The following is a 14,788-nucleotide window of genomic DNA, read 5'->3' on the forward strand; positions in this document are numbered from 1 at the left end:
GCTTGGATGCAGCCCTGTGCCACGTGCTCTAGGTGACCCTGCGTGAGCAGGGGGATTGGACTCGATGACCTCTGAGGTCCCTTCCAACCTTCGGCATTCTATGATTTCTTAAAATCAGAAAAAATGTTTGCAGTTTCAAAGTCAATCTCAAAATTTCCCTCTCATTTTTTCTGCTCAATCTTCATTTGAAAACCACAGTATAATAACAACTAAGAAATTGAGTCCTTCAAAAGTACAGTTTGGGGCAGCAAAACAGTGGATATGGTGCAGTTAAGCCCCAAAATATTTTGACGAATTTTCTATTTTACACCAGGCAAGTTTAAGAAAAAAGTCATCTTTTAATCTTTACCAACAATTTAAATAATTTCAGCCTAAATGAATTTGCAAGATATTTCTAAGAACTCGGTCCTGTTCACTTTAAGCTATACATATAATTGTTTGCTTTATTTTTTCACACTGATTTTTTTTATACTTAAAAAAAAATACATTGATTATGCACACCTGCAATTAGATCCTGGAAGACAGTCCAAATTATAATTATGTTTATTAAAATGGAGGAATATCTTGTTTTCTCCAATTAATTCATTCAGTGCAACCAAATCTGTCAGTTGGAAAAAAAATAAAGACCTAAATATACAGAGCAGAACAAATACTCTGTAAGATTTTGTGTTCTAAAAAAGAGAAAGTCCTTAGCACAAGTATCTGATACTTGTAATTCTGGATAATTCTGGTAGAAGTAAGCGTTATCTTTTTTTGATTCAAAAGAAATATGAGCTTAACCACATAAATCTTTTTTTACATTATGAATGTGGATTATGCACAGTCTTTCAACATGTCACTCTGGCAAAATGATGCCAGTCAGGATGAAGAATTCTACAGGATTAGAGAGCTGAATAATTAACTTAATAAGCATTATCTTTGATGACTACTGATGTTTGCAAACTTTTATTTTTCTTGGTTTTCATAAGATGAAGATACCACAAAAAGACTCGTCAATAATGATCTGTCAAGAACTAAGAATTTATCAAAGCAACATCTCACAACAAGAAAGTTTGGTAAAATTCTCATATGCAAAGCTGTTAGAAGAATCAAATCTTCCACAGATATATGACACTAAAGAGTATTATGAGATACAAATATCTGAACATACAACCACATCACAAACCATATTTAAAATGGAACAGAAGGACAACTTGGTATATATGCTTCTTAGAAGTTAATATAATATGCCTAACCAAGAAGAGACTCAAAAACTCACCATCATTGAGATCTTGCAAAAGATTTTCCTGGCAGGAGAAGTCCAGCTTCACTTTAATATTCACAGTAAACGTTGCAATCTTCCCAGGTTTTAGAGGAAATTGGGAGAGGGTTTCTTCTAGATTCCAACTCAAGAAGTCACCATACAGTTTCTCTATATTAAAAAAAAAAAAAAAAAAAAAAAAGAACATAACAACGGTGTTAAGAATGTTTAATTTTATTACTGTTGCACTACTATTATTTAACTGATTTGTCATTTTCTGTTTAAACTCTAGAGCATTTAGAATTAACGCATTAAGAATGAATTTAACAGTAGCAAGCCATATGAGATGTTACTGACATCTGCCTGAAAACATGCTGATCACAACGCTCAAAATATCAATTTAGCTCAACACACTACTGGGAAAAAAATATTTGACAATAGGTAGCATGAAATATAAGCTCTGAATACAACATTGAGTCTTAATTACAGAATCACAGAACGGCTGAGGTTGCAAAGGACCTCTAGAGATCATCTAGTCCAACCCCCTGCTCCAGCAGGGACACCTACAGCAGAGGGCACAGGGCGGCATCCAGGTGGGTTTTGAAGACCTCCAGAGAAGGAGACTCCACAACCTCCCTGGGCAGCCTGTTCCACTGCTCTGTCACCCTCACAGGAAAGAAGTTGCTCCTCACCTGGAGACGGAACTTCCTGTGTTTAAACTTACACCCATTACCACTTGTCTCATCACTGACCACTACAGACAAGAGTTTGGGTCTATCCTCTTTACATTGTTCCCTCAGGTACTTGTACATATTGGTCAGATCTCCTCTCAGTCTTCTCTTCCACAGGCTAAACAGGCAGAGCTCACTTAGTCTTTCCTTATACAACAGAGACTGCAGTCCCTTCATCATCTTTGTCACTCTCCGATGGACACTCCCTAGAAGCTCCATGTTCCTCTTGTCCTGGGGAGCCCAGAACTGCACACAGTACTCCAGGGGCAGCCTCACCAGAGCTGAGTAGAGGGGCAGAATCACCTCCCTTGACCTGCTGGCAACACTCCTCCTGCTGCAGGCCAGGATCCCATTGGCCTTCTTGGCCACGAGGGCACATTGCTGACTCATGGTTAACTTGGTGACAACCAGGACTCCCAGATCCTTTATGGGGAACTAAGAACTTGTCTAGTTTTCAATAAGACAGTCTCCCCAACAAGATACGGCACATGCATGCAAAGACCATCTACGAAATCATTACACCAAAATTAGTCAGTTAGAAACTCTGACATAGCTGTAACATGATTAGGTAATTACTTATTGAGCACAGGAGAAATCTAGAAAGACTAATCCCTTTCAGGTTTTATGAAAATAAAGTTCTTTCTCAAAACTGAGATGCAGAAAGATATTCGCTAGACTCAAGTGTTAAGGATGCTGCCAGACAAGATTAGTTGTATTAAAAGATATTTGTGTCATAAATTATTTATCATTTCTCTACATGAGAAATGACATCTTTCATTATTAGTTCCTCCCACACCTGAAGTGCCAAAAAGTACCCCGAGGAAAAAAATCCAGTATTTATTGTTCATGGACAGATTAAGATGCTTTACCCAGTTACACAATCTCTTCAGTCTAGCTTGAAACAAAGAAGAGCAGAGAATGTCCATTGCAGGAAGAAAATAATGTTGTTTTAGTCATGTGCCATTTCAAACTTGGAGTATGCCAAAAACTAAAACAATGGGCATTTAAATAACATCAACAACAGCAGTCAGATATTTCACTATTAGTATTGGTAATATTAGTATTATTAGTAGTAGTATTTAGAATACTACAGTAACACAGTAACTGTTTCCTGATTTAATATTACTTCAGACACTAAACAGGCATAAGAAATATTTGCTATTTTATTTCTCTAATGCACTTCAGGAATGATCCTGGATTTAAAAAAAAATCCCTTAATATCTTAGTGCTGCCCTCTTAATCCACATATTTATTAATATTTGCAAGAGTATATAACAATGAACACTGCAGAAGTCTATTAATAAATATGAAGTAAATGTGCTATTTTGACTAGGTGCATCCTGAAAAGATACTATTAATTTACAAAGATATATAGCATTGCAAAATATACTAAAGGCTTCTTCGGGCTCATACCAGCCTTCTGTGTTACGTATGGCCATTTCTGAACCTTCCAATAAAATTCACCTCTGTGAACTACTATAGGCTAGGAAGATTGCCGCAACAAATATAAACCAAAATTAAAGATCTTTCAAAGAAATTAATTGAATTCCTGCTCAAAAAATCTTATTTTGCATTAACAAAACAAAAAAATGCACAATTTTCCATTTAATTTCTATTACATGCTAACTGTATTTCCTGAGGCATATCTTTCCTGCAGACTGAACTGCAGCCTTGTTACTCTACTCCAAAAATCAATATAATGGACTCCTCCAGAAGAATGAAGATGAGATAAAAATAAAAATTCCTTGTAGTAATTCTGTTTCATTAAAGTCACCTCTCCCTATTCTATTCATTAGCTGTGACCACAGCATTCTGATTTTATTTTCAAGAAAAGAAGGAAGTTCAACAAGTACAGCCTCCTCTATCCCTTCTTCTGGATGAGTAAAGGAATGCTAAAGGGATTAACTTTTCTCAGTTGCAGCAGAGAGGAACGACATATGACAAACACGGGGATATAAATCCTGTTTGAGGAAGAAATTGTTTCCAAAATGTAATTTCATCAAGTGGGAGATTTATTTGAAGACATTACAAGTGAAAGGACTGCCTGAGTGAGAACAAATGTTGTGTAAGAGCTTATCCACATTCTAACTTTAGGTTCACTCTTAACAATTTAAGGTCTGTAAAGCAATTGCACATGAGCTCTTTGCACAAAGCAACTGCATTGAGTATCCGATCTTTTGAAAGCCATCCCTCAGATAACGATTCACCCTTGGACTGGAATAAAAGTTGGTAAGAAATGCAAAAGACCATGAAGATTCATGACAATCAGTGTGGACAAAGAGAGAGCGAGTCAGTGAGAAGCCCTGATAGCAAAACCACAGCGGGTGGGACTAGGGCAGGTTTCCCAACACGCTCCCCTTGGCCATATAACCCAACTCCAACTCTGCAGATTGTTTTTTATTGCTAACAGGGTCAAGCAGATATATCCCAGGATATTCACAGTTCTTAAAAAGTCAGTTACATGGGCCTGTAAGTGGATCTCTCCCGCATGGTCTGAGCATCATTAAACAGCCACGACTGCAAGCAGATGTGTTCAGAGACCAAGGAAAGAATACAGCTAGACAGGTGAATTAATTTCTCTCTGTTTAAATTCCAGAGGTCAATCATTTTAAGAAAGATCAATGAGGTTTTGCTTCATCATCCAAGCTGATGCTTGCTCCGGAATCTTAACAACCTGCTAGGCTGGTAAGAACACCTGGCACCCTCTCCTCATGTTTGGAAACATAACCGGGCAATGTCCCCTTGAGTGCACTGTATACCTCAGCTGTCAAAGGTTTTAGAATTGAAAATCTAAGAACTGCATCCAAAGGAAAGAGAACAGGAGAGGGAGATGTGATCCCCAGAGGATCTCATTAACAGGAAGACATGGAGAACCACAGTGCCGGAGAAGTGAGTTCACCCAACAGCCGTGACATCAGAGATCGAAAGGACCACAGCGCATCAGATGGAACCAAGGATGGTTGCAAGATCCCTGTATTTGGAAGAAAGGGGGTGACATCTTCTCACAGGCTCCCTAGGTGATGGGGAGGCTGTTGGTTGTGGCAGGCGAAGACAAGGAAACCCTGAACCATCTGAATCACAGCCATGGTTCAGCTGAGGAGTAAGAAACATCTGAGACACAACTTTCTAGGGTACTATAGATAGTTCATAAGCAAGAGGCTGCTTATACTCTTGAGATATTATATCATTATGGTACATAATACCAAGTTCACAGCTAGGGGCTCCTTGTAGAGACAGCTTGTAGAGACAGCTAAGAGCATGGCCAGCAAATAGAGCAGCACAATTATTTTCTATTTCTCTATTTGCCTTCTCTGACAGGATGCTTGGCTGGGTAGACGAGCCCTGGTGAGGTCACACCTAGAGTTCTGTGTCCAGTTGTGTCCAGTATGAGAGAGACATGGAGCTATTGGAGAGATGGCACTGGAGGGCTATGAAGATGCAGAGGACCTAGAGGATCTCTCCTATGAGAAAAGGCTGAGAGAGCTGGGCCTGTTCTGCCTGGAGAACAGAAGGCTTAGGGTGGATCTTACCAGTGTGTATAAGTTTCTGAAGAGAGGGTGTAGAAAGGATGGCACCTGACTCTTTTCAGTGGTACCCAGTAACAAGACAAAATGCAACAGGCAGTAAACTGAGACACAACAAGTTCCACCTGAATACAAGGAAGAACTTCACTGTGAGGGAGGCAGCACTGGAATAGGCTGCTCAGAGAGGTGGGAGAGTCTTCCTCCTTGGAGACCTTCAAAACCTACCTGGACACCACCCTGGGCAATGTACTCTGGGTGACCCTGCTTGAGCAGCAGGGTTGGACTAGATGGTCTCCAGGGTTCCTTTCCAACCTCAACCCTTCTGTGGTTCTGTGATATTTCACTCTCCTTGGCACTTGCTGTCTCATACCTGCAATTGTTTGTCCAGATCCTCCTAGATCAAGACAGAGCTAGAAATACTGGAGGGCCAGTAAAATAATTAGAGAGTTGGAGAACTTGATGTATGAAGACAGGCTGAAGGGATTGGGTTTGCTCAGTTCAGACAAGAGAATGCTCAGGAAAAATGTTAACCCTCCAGCTGCACGCAGTGAATAGGCATGAGGCACCAGTGGGCACAAACTACTGTAGAGAAAATTCTCTCTGGATAAAGAAAATTTTTCTTATATTATGAGCAAAATGAAATAATGGAACAGGTTGTCCAGAGAAGTGACATAATTTCCTTCTCTGAGTATCTTCAAGAATAACCTTGACAGGATACCCTGGAAAATCCAAAGCCTTGCTTTCCAAGGAAGGTTGGCTAAATGATCTCCAGATGCCTCTTCCAATCTAGAGGTCCATATTTCTCACCATTTAATGTATGGGCTGTATTTGGTCTTTCAATTATATACATACAGCACCTCACATATTAGGAACACCCTGAAATTACTAAAATTAAAATAGCAACTCATTATACTCCTCAGCTTTTAAAATTAGTCTTGCAAACAAGTCTCAGACAGAAAATCCATTCTTAGATGATTGGCAACTTCTATTCTCTCAAGTTGAGAGAGGAAGACACTCTATTGAAAAAAGAAATTTTGAGCTTGAATGCTGTGCAAAAATCACCAGGTATCACGTTGCATTTTAACATGCTGGTACTGACAAAATAAAAACCTACGATAAAATATGGTATTTTCAGACCTTAAGTAGGTAAAAATTATCTTGCTTTTTGCCAGCAATTGTTCCATTGTTAGCATTTTTATAACAGTGCCTCACAAGACAAATCAAAAATAATAAAAATGCATCACAAAACAAAACTGAGCTTCACCCTACAGACTACATTTTAAAGTTAAGATATACATAGTATCTCAGAAGAAATAAATGAAAGCTGGAAAAGTATGTACTGTAATTCTTCATTCCTTCAATTATTTTAATTTTATTAATAGCTTATTTTGTTCCTTCACTTGGCTTTTAGTGTTTGACCCAACTTTTTCTTATTGCTACCTGAGAGAGAAGTTAATGATAATTTAATTAACTCATCACCATATTCAGGCATAAGGAGAAAATAATTTAGATCCAAGGTTCCTGCTTTTAACTATTTATTGCCTTAGGATATTTTTTAAGAGATATTAAAATGAAATCTAGACTTCCAACCTTAAGGATTCCATGATTCTATGATTTCCAAAAAGCTGCTGACCCTTCAGCACACAAATGTTTCAAAATTTTCTTTGATTTTCTTTCTAGGTTTTTGTATATCTGCTTTCATGGCCATGTTTCTACAAACAGGTTTCTACAGATCTAACTTTACAGTGATTTTATTTATTCAAAACTGCCTTATTAAAGAAAAAGCAGACATTATTTCTAAGCATATGTCAGCATACATACCCTTGTTGTTGATTGTTTTTGCTGTGACCTCTAGCTTCTCCAATGGTTCTGTTCCAATATTTTCTAGCTTAATGATAAGCTGCTGGGTCTCCCCGTTGTAAAGCTGGACAGATACACTAGAGGAAACTTCATCCCCCGAAGGAGGCTGAAGCGTATGAGCAGATCTGTGGAGAGTGGTAAATATATAAACCAAGTATTATGAAAAATATGTCAAAATCTTGTTAAAGTTATTATATTCCATTAACCATTCTTTGAAGATTGACAAGCTACTGCTCTACAATCTTGCAAGATATTAGATACCGCTTTCCATTCTAATTTAGGATCATTTCTTTTAGAGCCATCATGGATGAAAGTTAATATGCAATGCATACAATAATTCAGATTTCAAACAATATAAAACGTTTTTCTAACTGTGAAAGCTTAATAAAAATTACTGCCAAACTCCTCATAAATTTAATTAATTAAATAGTCCATTTAAATACTTAAATGTGATTATTTAAATGAATGTCAGGAGTCAGATTTTAAAATAACTCATGTGTCAAATCAGTCCATTTTTGAAACAGCAGATGTGCACAAATCCTATGTGCACTATCCTATGACAGTACATGGAGAAAGAAGAACTGAGCAAAAACATTGAACTTCACTGGGATGAAGTAATATGGAAGCTTGGAGAGTGCAAGTTTAGTGGGCAACTGAGGGCATAAGCCTTAGAGGAGTGGATCCTGGAAGAAAATCACTGAGTGAAAGGTGAAACAGTGAATATAAATGAACTATTTAAGGAACCTGGATGAGAGAAGAAGGATTGCAGGACAAAACAGATGGGCAGAGGTTCAATTTCTGACCATATTTTTCATGCTACTGCAAAGTGGCCAGATGGGATCAAGGATACAAAAGGGCAAAAGCTACTGAGATTAATGACTGATAAATTTGTTGTCAAGCCCCTGTTCGGCAAGTTTTCTTAGCAGGTATTTTTGCTATCCATTCTTTCTCGACTTACTGCAAGATAAGCACCTCCACAAACAAAAATCACACCAGAGTCTGAGCCTTTCAGAAAGCGTCCTTTGCAATAAATATATAAAATCTGCATTTTTTTTTAACAATTTAAATCTTGTTGTGATATATCTTTGTCATTTCAACACTCTGAAGCATGGACATTAAAAGAGACAATGGGGGATGAAAGAGGAAATTTCTTTTTTTCCCTCCATTCTGATACAAAAAAAACCACCAAGCGACTGTATATTAACAAATGAAAAGACTGGCTATTTTGACTTTATATAAGTATGTAAGAAATATAAGCCCTAAGGCAGAGGCTTGAGAAGTAGAGTACAGAGGAGTATTTGCATAGAATGATAAGAGCCCGGACATGGACTTGGCACCAGAGACTCCCCAGCTATTAGCAACAGGGTCAGGTAAAGAAATGCAGGTAGAGCTGACAAAACCTGTTTTCAGAGGGGCTAACATGCTGAACAGAGAATGAATTCCTAATATATGAAAAATGCATCATATCCACTAAGTCTGGATGTAACATGGAGCTGCAAAGCAGTGAAGAACAGGTAGGGTACAACAGCTTGAAGTACTTAAAATACTTGAAGAAAGTAAGAGTAAAGTGAAAAAGAAAACAAAGTTCTCATGCAAAAGAAATCTAGCTGATGTTTCACAATATCAGATGAACATTTATTCAGCAGGTGGAAATATTATGGCCATATAAGAATATTTGCAATTCCCTCTGTATTTCAAACTCATCATGCCTTTCAATATATCCATAACTTTGGCTATCCAATATTAATTTTGATAACAGTTAAACTACACCTACTGCCATAGATAGATTTTTAATAGGGGATTTATGAACATGCAACTCAATTGTGTTTTATTATTTTGCTGTCATATCAGGATATTGCTTTTATATCTTTGTAATATGATACCATTAGCACAACCCACTCCCTATCAGAAAAGCAGAATGCAGTATGGAAATATAAGAACTAAACTGATTGCTTTACTAAGTAAAGCATATTAAAGAATACAACAAGAAATAGGTATATATATCCCTTAGGAAAATTTAGATAACCTAATTCTACAGTAACAAAAATTCAGGCAGGTACATAAAGAGAAAAACAAGTCCCTAAGAAGAATCTTCCCTAAAATGAAATCTTAATCTTCCTGAAATGAGAACAAATCTCCCTTCAGCCTCACTGAGAACATATGTATAATTTCTAACAATAGAAATTCATGTACAGTGCACAAGGGAGCAGCTCTGTATTTTTTTGAAAAGTTCTAAGAATTGAATGAGATCAATGTCTTACCAGCGCTTTCATTACTGTGGAATTAGTCACATCCTTTCCAAAATAAACAAATAAAAACCCACAAACATTAAAAGCCTAAAACCCCCACACAAATACTCTGTACTTTTTGTGAGTACATAAAGATTGTGTTTTAGTTAATCCTTGTACTACTTAAACATACCATTTCTAGAATACTCTTTGGGGATCCCCACTACAAAGAAAACACTGCAATAGAGCAGCAAGAGCAGATGGAGGTATCAAAATGGTTAAGGGCCTGGAACACATGACAAGATCCAGAACACACAGATTTGCTGGGTGCAAGAGTTAGCTTGATTCTGTTTGAGAAAGAGGAAGGCTTGAAGGAGATTTTTACTGCTGTTGTCAACTAGTTAAGGACGGGACATAGCCCCATTCATTTTGAAGCTGTATAGTGATGAATGACAACAAGTCGCAAAAAGAGAAATTCTGATTGTAAATTTTCACAGTGAAGATGATCAGACATTGGAAAATGTTTCCCTGAGGGGTGATGGAAACAGCATCCTTAGAGATACTTGAAACTTGATTAGATACTGTCCAAGATTTCAACCAATAAAACAAAGAAAAGGAAAGTTATGTTTCATGTTTCTTATGTAAGGGTTAATGTTAATGTTGTGCATGATAAGCAAGAGAAGAGACAGAATCTCACTTCATTTGTTTCTCACCTGGGAAGGGAGGTACTGATCTGCAGCCTCGGCAAAGCTGGAACGACTTCAACAGTACAGCCATTGGTCTTGACTCCTGGCAGGTTGTCCAGAAGGCAGTCACTGAAGACTCCAAAAACTGACGTATGATAACCTGATTTGAGAGAGAACACCAGCATATTCTGAAATTATTTGGTTTGGCACATCTGAATGAACAGAAAGCCTAGCAGTGGGATCTTGGCAGTACTTCCACCACCAAAATCACTGCCTTTTCTACCACAGCATCTTACTAGGACACTAAAATTAAAAAGGTTTTTGATCTCCTGAAAATTTATAAAAACATCACATTTTACAAAAGACATGCTTCAGTATTGCTACTTGTTAAATCTGTCGTGTTCTCATATACTGCCTCTTTTAAGAGACTGATCTGCTAGTCTCCTACAAAAGCTCTTTAATTCTCTTTACTTACACAATTCTATTTGTGCTTATTAATGAAATGATATCTGCACTGCAACAGACTACCCACATCAGCTAAATTGCTTCTACACAAGCAATTTACAGAATTTTCTGTAATCTTACATGACCATGGTTAATTGAGAAAAATGAACCACAAGATTATCTTGTGCATTCTCATGAAGAAGTCTAAGTAATTTTTCTCAGAAGATCTTCAAATGAAAGCATTAATAAAGGGGAGTTTGAGTTCATTATCATTCTCCTCTAACGCTGGAGATGTTATTGTAAATATCTCTTCATTGCTACCATTACAAACAAGTGATTTTTCATCATCATGGGCTAAGCCTTTGACGAATTCTAGCACAGAAAAGGTTTTTTCTCTTTTTTTCTTTTTTATGAGAGGGGCTGTTCTACCTATTGAGGAAAATTCAGAGCAGCAACTATATAAAGGACAACAAATGAAACTGTGTCATAAATACATATGCACTGCAAAGAGACTTAAAAAAAAACAATGTAAAGCATTTTGCTAGGAGGAGGAGGACTAAACATGTTGCTTACCATTGACAGTGATCTGCCCAGTGGTTTGAGGAACTCCAACAAGAGTTACCGGATAGAGACCAGATTCCGCAGGTAGGGAAAGAGCTGCAGGAAGAGATTCAAATTCTACTCCTGCTGTCAAAAGACCCTGGAAAAAAAGTCAGATTACATATATAAATCTACTTATGAGAGACAACTTATACTTTAATCCTTTACACTGCATCATCAACAAGGTTTTAGCTTTAAAGTCCTAGTGACTCAAGTGTGCACCTAGAATTACTGCAAGTCTTGCATTTAATAGGGAAGCACGTGTTTCAAGATCTGTCTGCAGTGGGAAAACATATGGATTACAAGTAAAAATAGCTACCCAAATACATACAAAGATCAAGCAACATAATTTACAAGATATTTTCTGTATCTACATTTAATGGCATTCACAGATTTATATATTTGATTATATTTTGGACAGTGGAAATCAAACATCAGTAGTAGCTATTGCCTAATTCCTAATTCTAATTATACTGTCAAAAAGGATTTATCTAGAGGGAGGAAAAATCTGGATAATTACAGATAGTACAGCCAGTTTAACATTATCTAACTTAAAAGCCTAAATTAGGAGCTGGAATAAGACATTCACCTTACTAAGTTGACGTATCCAGCCTAGGTATCTGCAGTTAGTCTGTATGATTTACTCCCTTAATGCATGTCAGAGAAATCCCTAAGGCTCCTGAAGTTAAAACAAGGGACAAAAACAAGAAATGGAGCCAAAAAAAAAAATTATTTCATATAAATACAACATTACTTTCCTGACTAGATTAATCGCTTTTCTAATCTCAATTTATAAGTTTAAGACTTTTGAACACGGTGCGTACTGTTAGAAGTAGTATATTTATTGTTGTACTAAACTGTGGCTGCTTAAATATTTATTTTTTATGACTATGTTATCCAGTACTATCTCCTCCAACATTTAAAATGGCAAGTACAACTGGGTTATACTCAAGTTCTATAAAAATGCTTCACAGGAACTTCTAGAGTCTGTCAAAAATGTAGATAAGATTTTTGTAAAGACAGATAAAAAACATTAACAGCTTGAGCCAAAAGAAGTCACATGGAGGCTGAAGACCAAACCAGAAGGTATCAGTGATATCTGCAATGCCAGAATTTGGCTTTTCCTTGAAACCTCCCAATTACCTAGTTCTAATTAAATAGGGTTTTGAATAGGGCATCTCCAATGCTCACAGCCGGTGCCAAATGCGAATGACTAGCACTCTTCTGTCTCTAATTCTCAATTAGGGATAAGGAAAATTGATACTCATTTGATAACAAGCACTGCAGGAAAAGAAAAGAGCACCACCTGAATTACCCAGCCAATGACTGCATCTTGACCTGTCAGATGCACTTAGTCTTTAATGGTCTGATTTGCAAAGGGCCACATAACCAACAAGTTTTCTTCAAGCAGTTCCTAGATAGTGATTAAAATCAATCCCTAATGAAATGAAATTCCCTCCTCAAAAAACAGTGTTTTGTAGAAAAATTAACCATCTCCTATACAACGCATACTATGTACAATAAAGTTTTGCATTTAAGATAGTGAACAGGGATGACATGGACAGACTTGCAGTTTAAGGAAGCTCAATGGACTTGCCAGGTCCTCGAGTTCTTTTTTGCTGCAGATCTGAAGTCGCCAACATTCACAAAGCGCCTAATATACCCCAAAATTTTATATTCTTCATTCTGATCTGAAGTCGCCAACATTCACAAAGCGCCTAATATACCCCAAAATTTTATATTCTTCATTCTATCAATTTCTTTGTAGACTTTTTTCACCCGATTCCAATCTGGGCTTCTGCTGTCAGGGGAGATAACAGCAAATTTCAAATAAAAAATACTTCTATCATGTTATACTTTCATCACCCAGGATATCAGAGCACTGACGCCTTGTGATTCCCACTTTATAATTGCAAACTTGATCATTGCCTTCCAACAGGAGACTTTTATGTAGCTAAAACTCTGTTTTTGCTTTAATTGAAGCAAATCTTAGAACATATATGAAAGGTCACCCCACTTACTCCAGAATTCACCCTTAAAACAGGTACCCTTAAAACAGGTACTAAATAATTTGTGAAATTATTTCTGGCTCCAAAGCACTGATCCCACCACTTGGCCAAACATTTAAAAATATCGAAATCAGTCAGGATTCAATTCAATAAAATATTTTGATCCAGGACTTGTAGAATCCTAAAAAGAATGATAAAAATTTCAATAAGTGGTTTATTATCAAAGGTAGAGCTGAGGGGGAGCTCTCAGTATCACTTACTTGATCTCCCTGCTTGGACACAGGGCCAGGTCTAAGGAAGCCATTTCTTACATGTTTATCTGGACAATTTTCTAATTTCTCTCAGTTGTATCTTCAAAAAGACTGGATATTAACCACCATGTTTAAACAATCTCCCAGGCTAAAGGTTTCTTCTAATACTGAATTATTTTGTGAAAATGAACAGACTCACTACTGCTTTTTCCATTCCTACTCAATTCCCTCAAATTAATCCAGATATTGAACGCATACAAAAGTACCCAAATCGCTAAGAAACTGGAGCACAGAAGACTCATTGCAAAATCACAGTTGTCAGATAAGGCATGATCCAAGGAAAGAATATCCAGCGCAGGGCTATGAAGTTGATGAGGGGCCTGGAACATCTGCCCTATGAGCAAAGGCTGAGAGAGCTGGGCCTGTTCAGCCTGGAGAAGAGGAGGCTGAGGGGGGACCTGATCAGCGTGTATAAATACCTCAAGGGAGGCAGTGAGGAGGAGGGGGGCGGCCTCTTTTCAGTGGTGGGCAGGGATAGGACTAGAGGAAATGGCTTCAAACTGAAGCACTAAAAGTTCCAGAGGAACTTAAGGAAAAATTTCTTGACGGTGAGGGTGACAGAGCACTGGAATAGGCTGCCCAGAGAGGTTGTGGAGTCTCCTTCTCTGGAGATCTTTAAAACCTGCTTGGATGCAGCCCTGTGCCACGGGCTCTAGGTGACCTTGTGTGAGCAGGGGGGTTGGACTAGATGATCTCCAAAGGTCCCTTCCAACATTAAGGATTCTATGACATTTGGCTTCAGTAGGACCAGAACCAAGAATAACAAGAGATTCCAAGCTAGCCAAGCAAGAAGCAAAAATCCTACTCCATATAACCTCATTCATGGAAAGCTCCTCGTGAGGAGGATGCTCAGGTGGAGTCTGGAGCAGCAGATCTGCACTCAAAAAAGCCAAGGAGCTCAAGCACTGAAATCTCACACTTTTTAAGGAATCAGAATTTATCTCCTAATATCCTGAAATAACGGACTATTCTCTACAACAGTCAGCATTTTCAGAGTATAGGTGACAATTTGGGGTGTTCTATTTCAAAACTTTATTTCCCTGCACATGGAGGAGAATTTTGTATCATCTTACTAGTTTCCCCTCTGTATAATGGCTGTGGATGGAGAGAAAGTAAAAGCATTTTAATCATGCTGGATTCTAGCACATAAATTTA

At 37.7% G+C, this 14,788-nt stretch overlaps 1 protein-coding gene across 1 annotated transcript in view; it reads right to left on the minus strand.

The window, feature by feature from the left end:
• The window catches only part of TRAPPC9 (trafficking protein particle complex 9), a 374,540-nt gene that overhangs the window by 311,399 nt on the left and 48,353 nt on the right, over positions 1 to 14,788 (minus strand). The window contains exons 12-15 of the mRNA XM_026047148.1: positions 11,287 to 11,413; positions 10,297 to 10,429; positions 7,317 to 7,480; positions 1,259 to 1,411 (exon numbers count right to left, since the gene is read on the minus strand). Of these exons, the coding sequence (XP_025902933.1) occupies positions 1,259 to 1,411; positions 7,317 to 7,480; positions 10,297 to 10,429; positions 11,287 to 11,413 (577 nt within the window). The remainder of the gene's footprint in view (positions 1 to 1,258; positions 1,412 to 7,316; positions 7,481 to 10,296; positions 10,430 to 11,286; positions 11,414 to 14,788) is intronic.

The sequence above is a fragment of the Nothoprocta perdicaria genome, unplaced genomic scaffold (assembly GCF_003342845.1).
Source record: "Nothoprocta perdicaria isolate Ctin4 unplaced genomic scaffold, notPer1 scaffold_48, whole genome shotgun sequence".
Taxonomy (NCBI): Eukaryota; Metazoa; Chordata; class Aves; order Tinamiformes; family Tinamidae; genus Nothoprocta; species Nothoprocta perdicaria.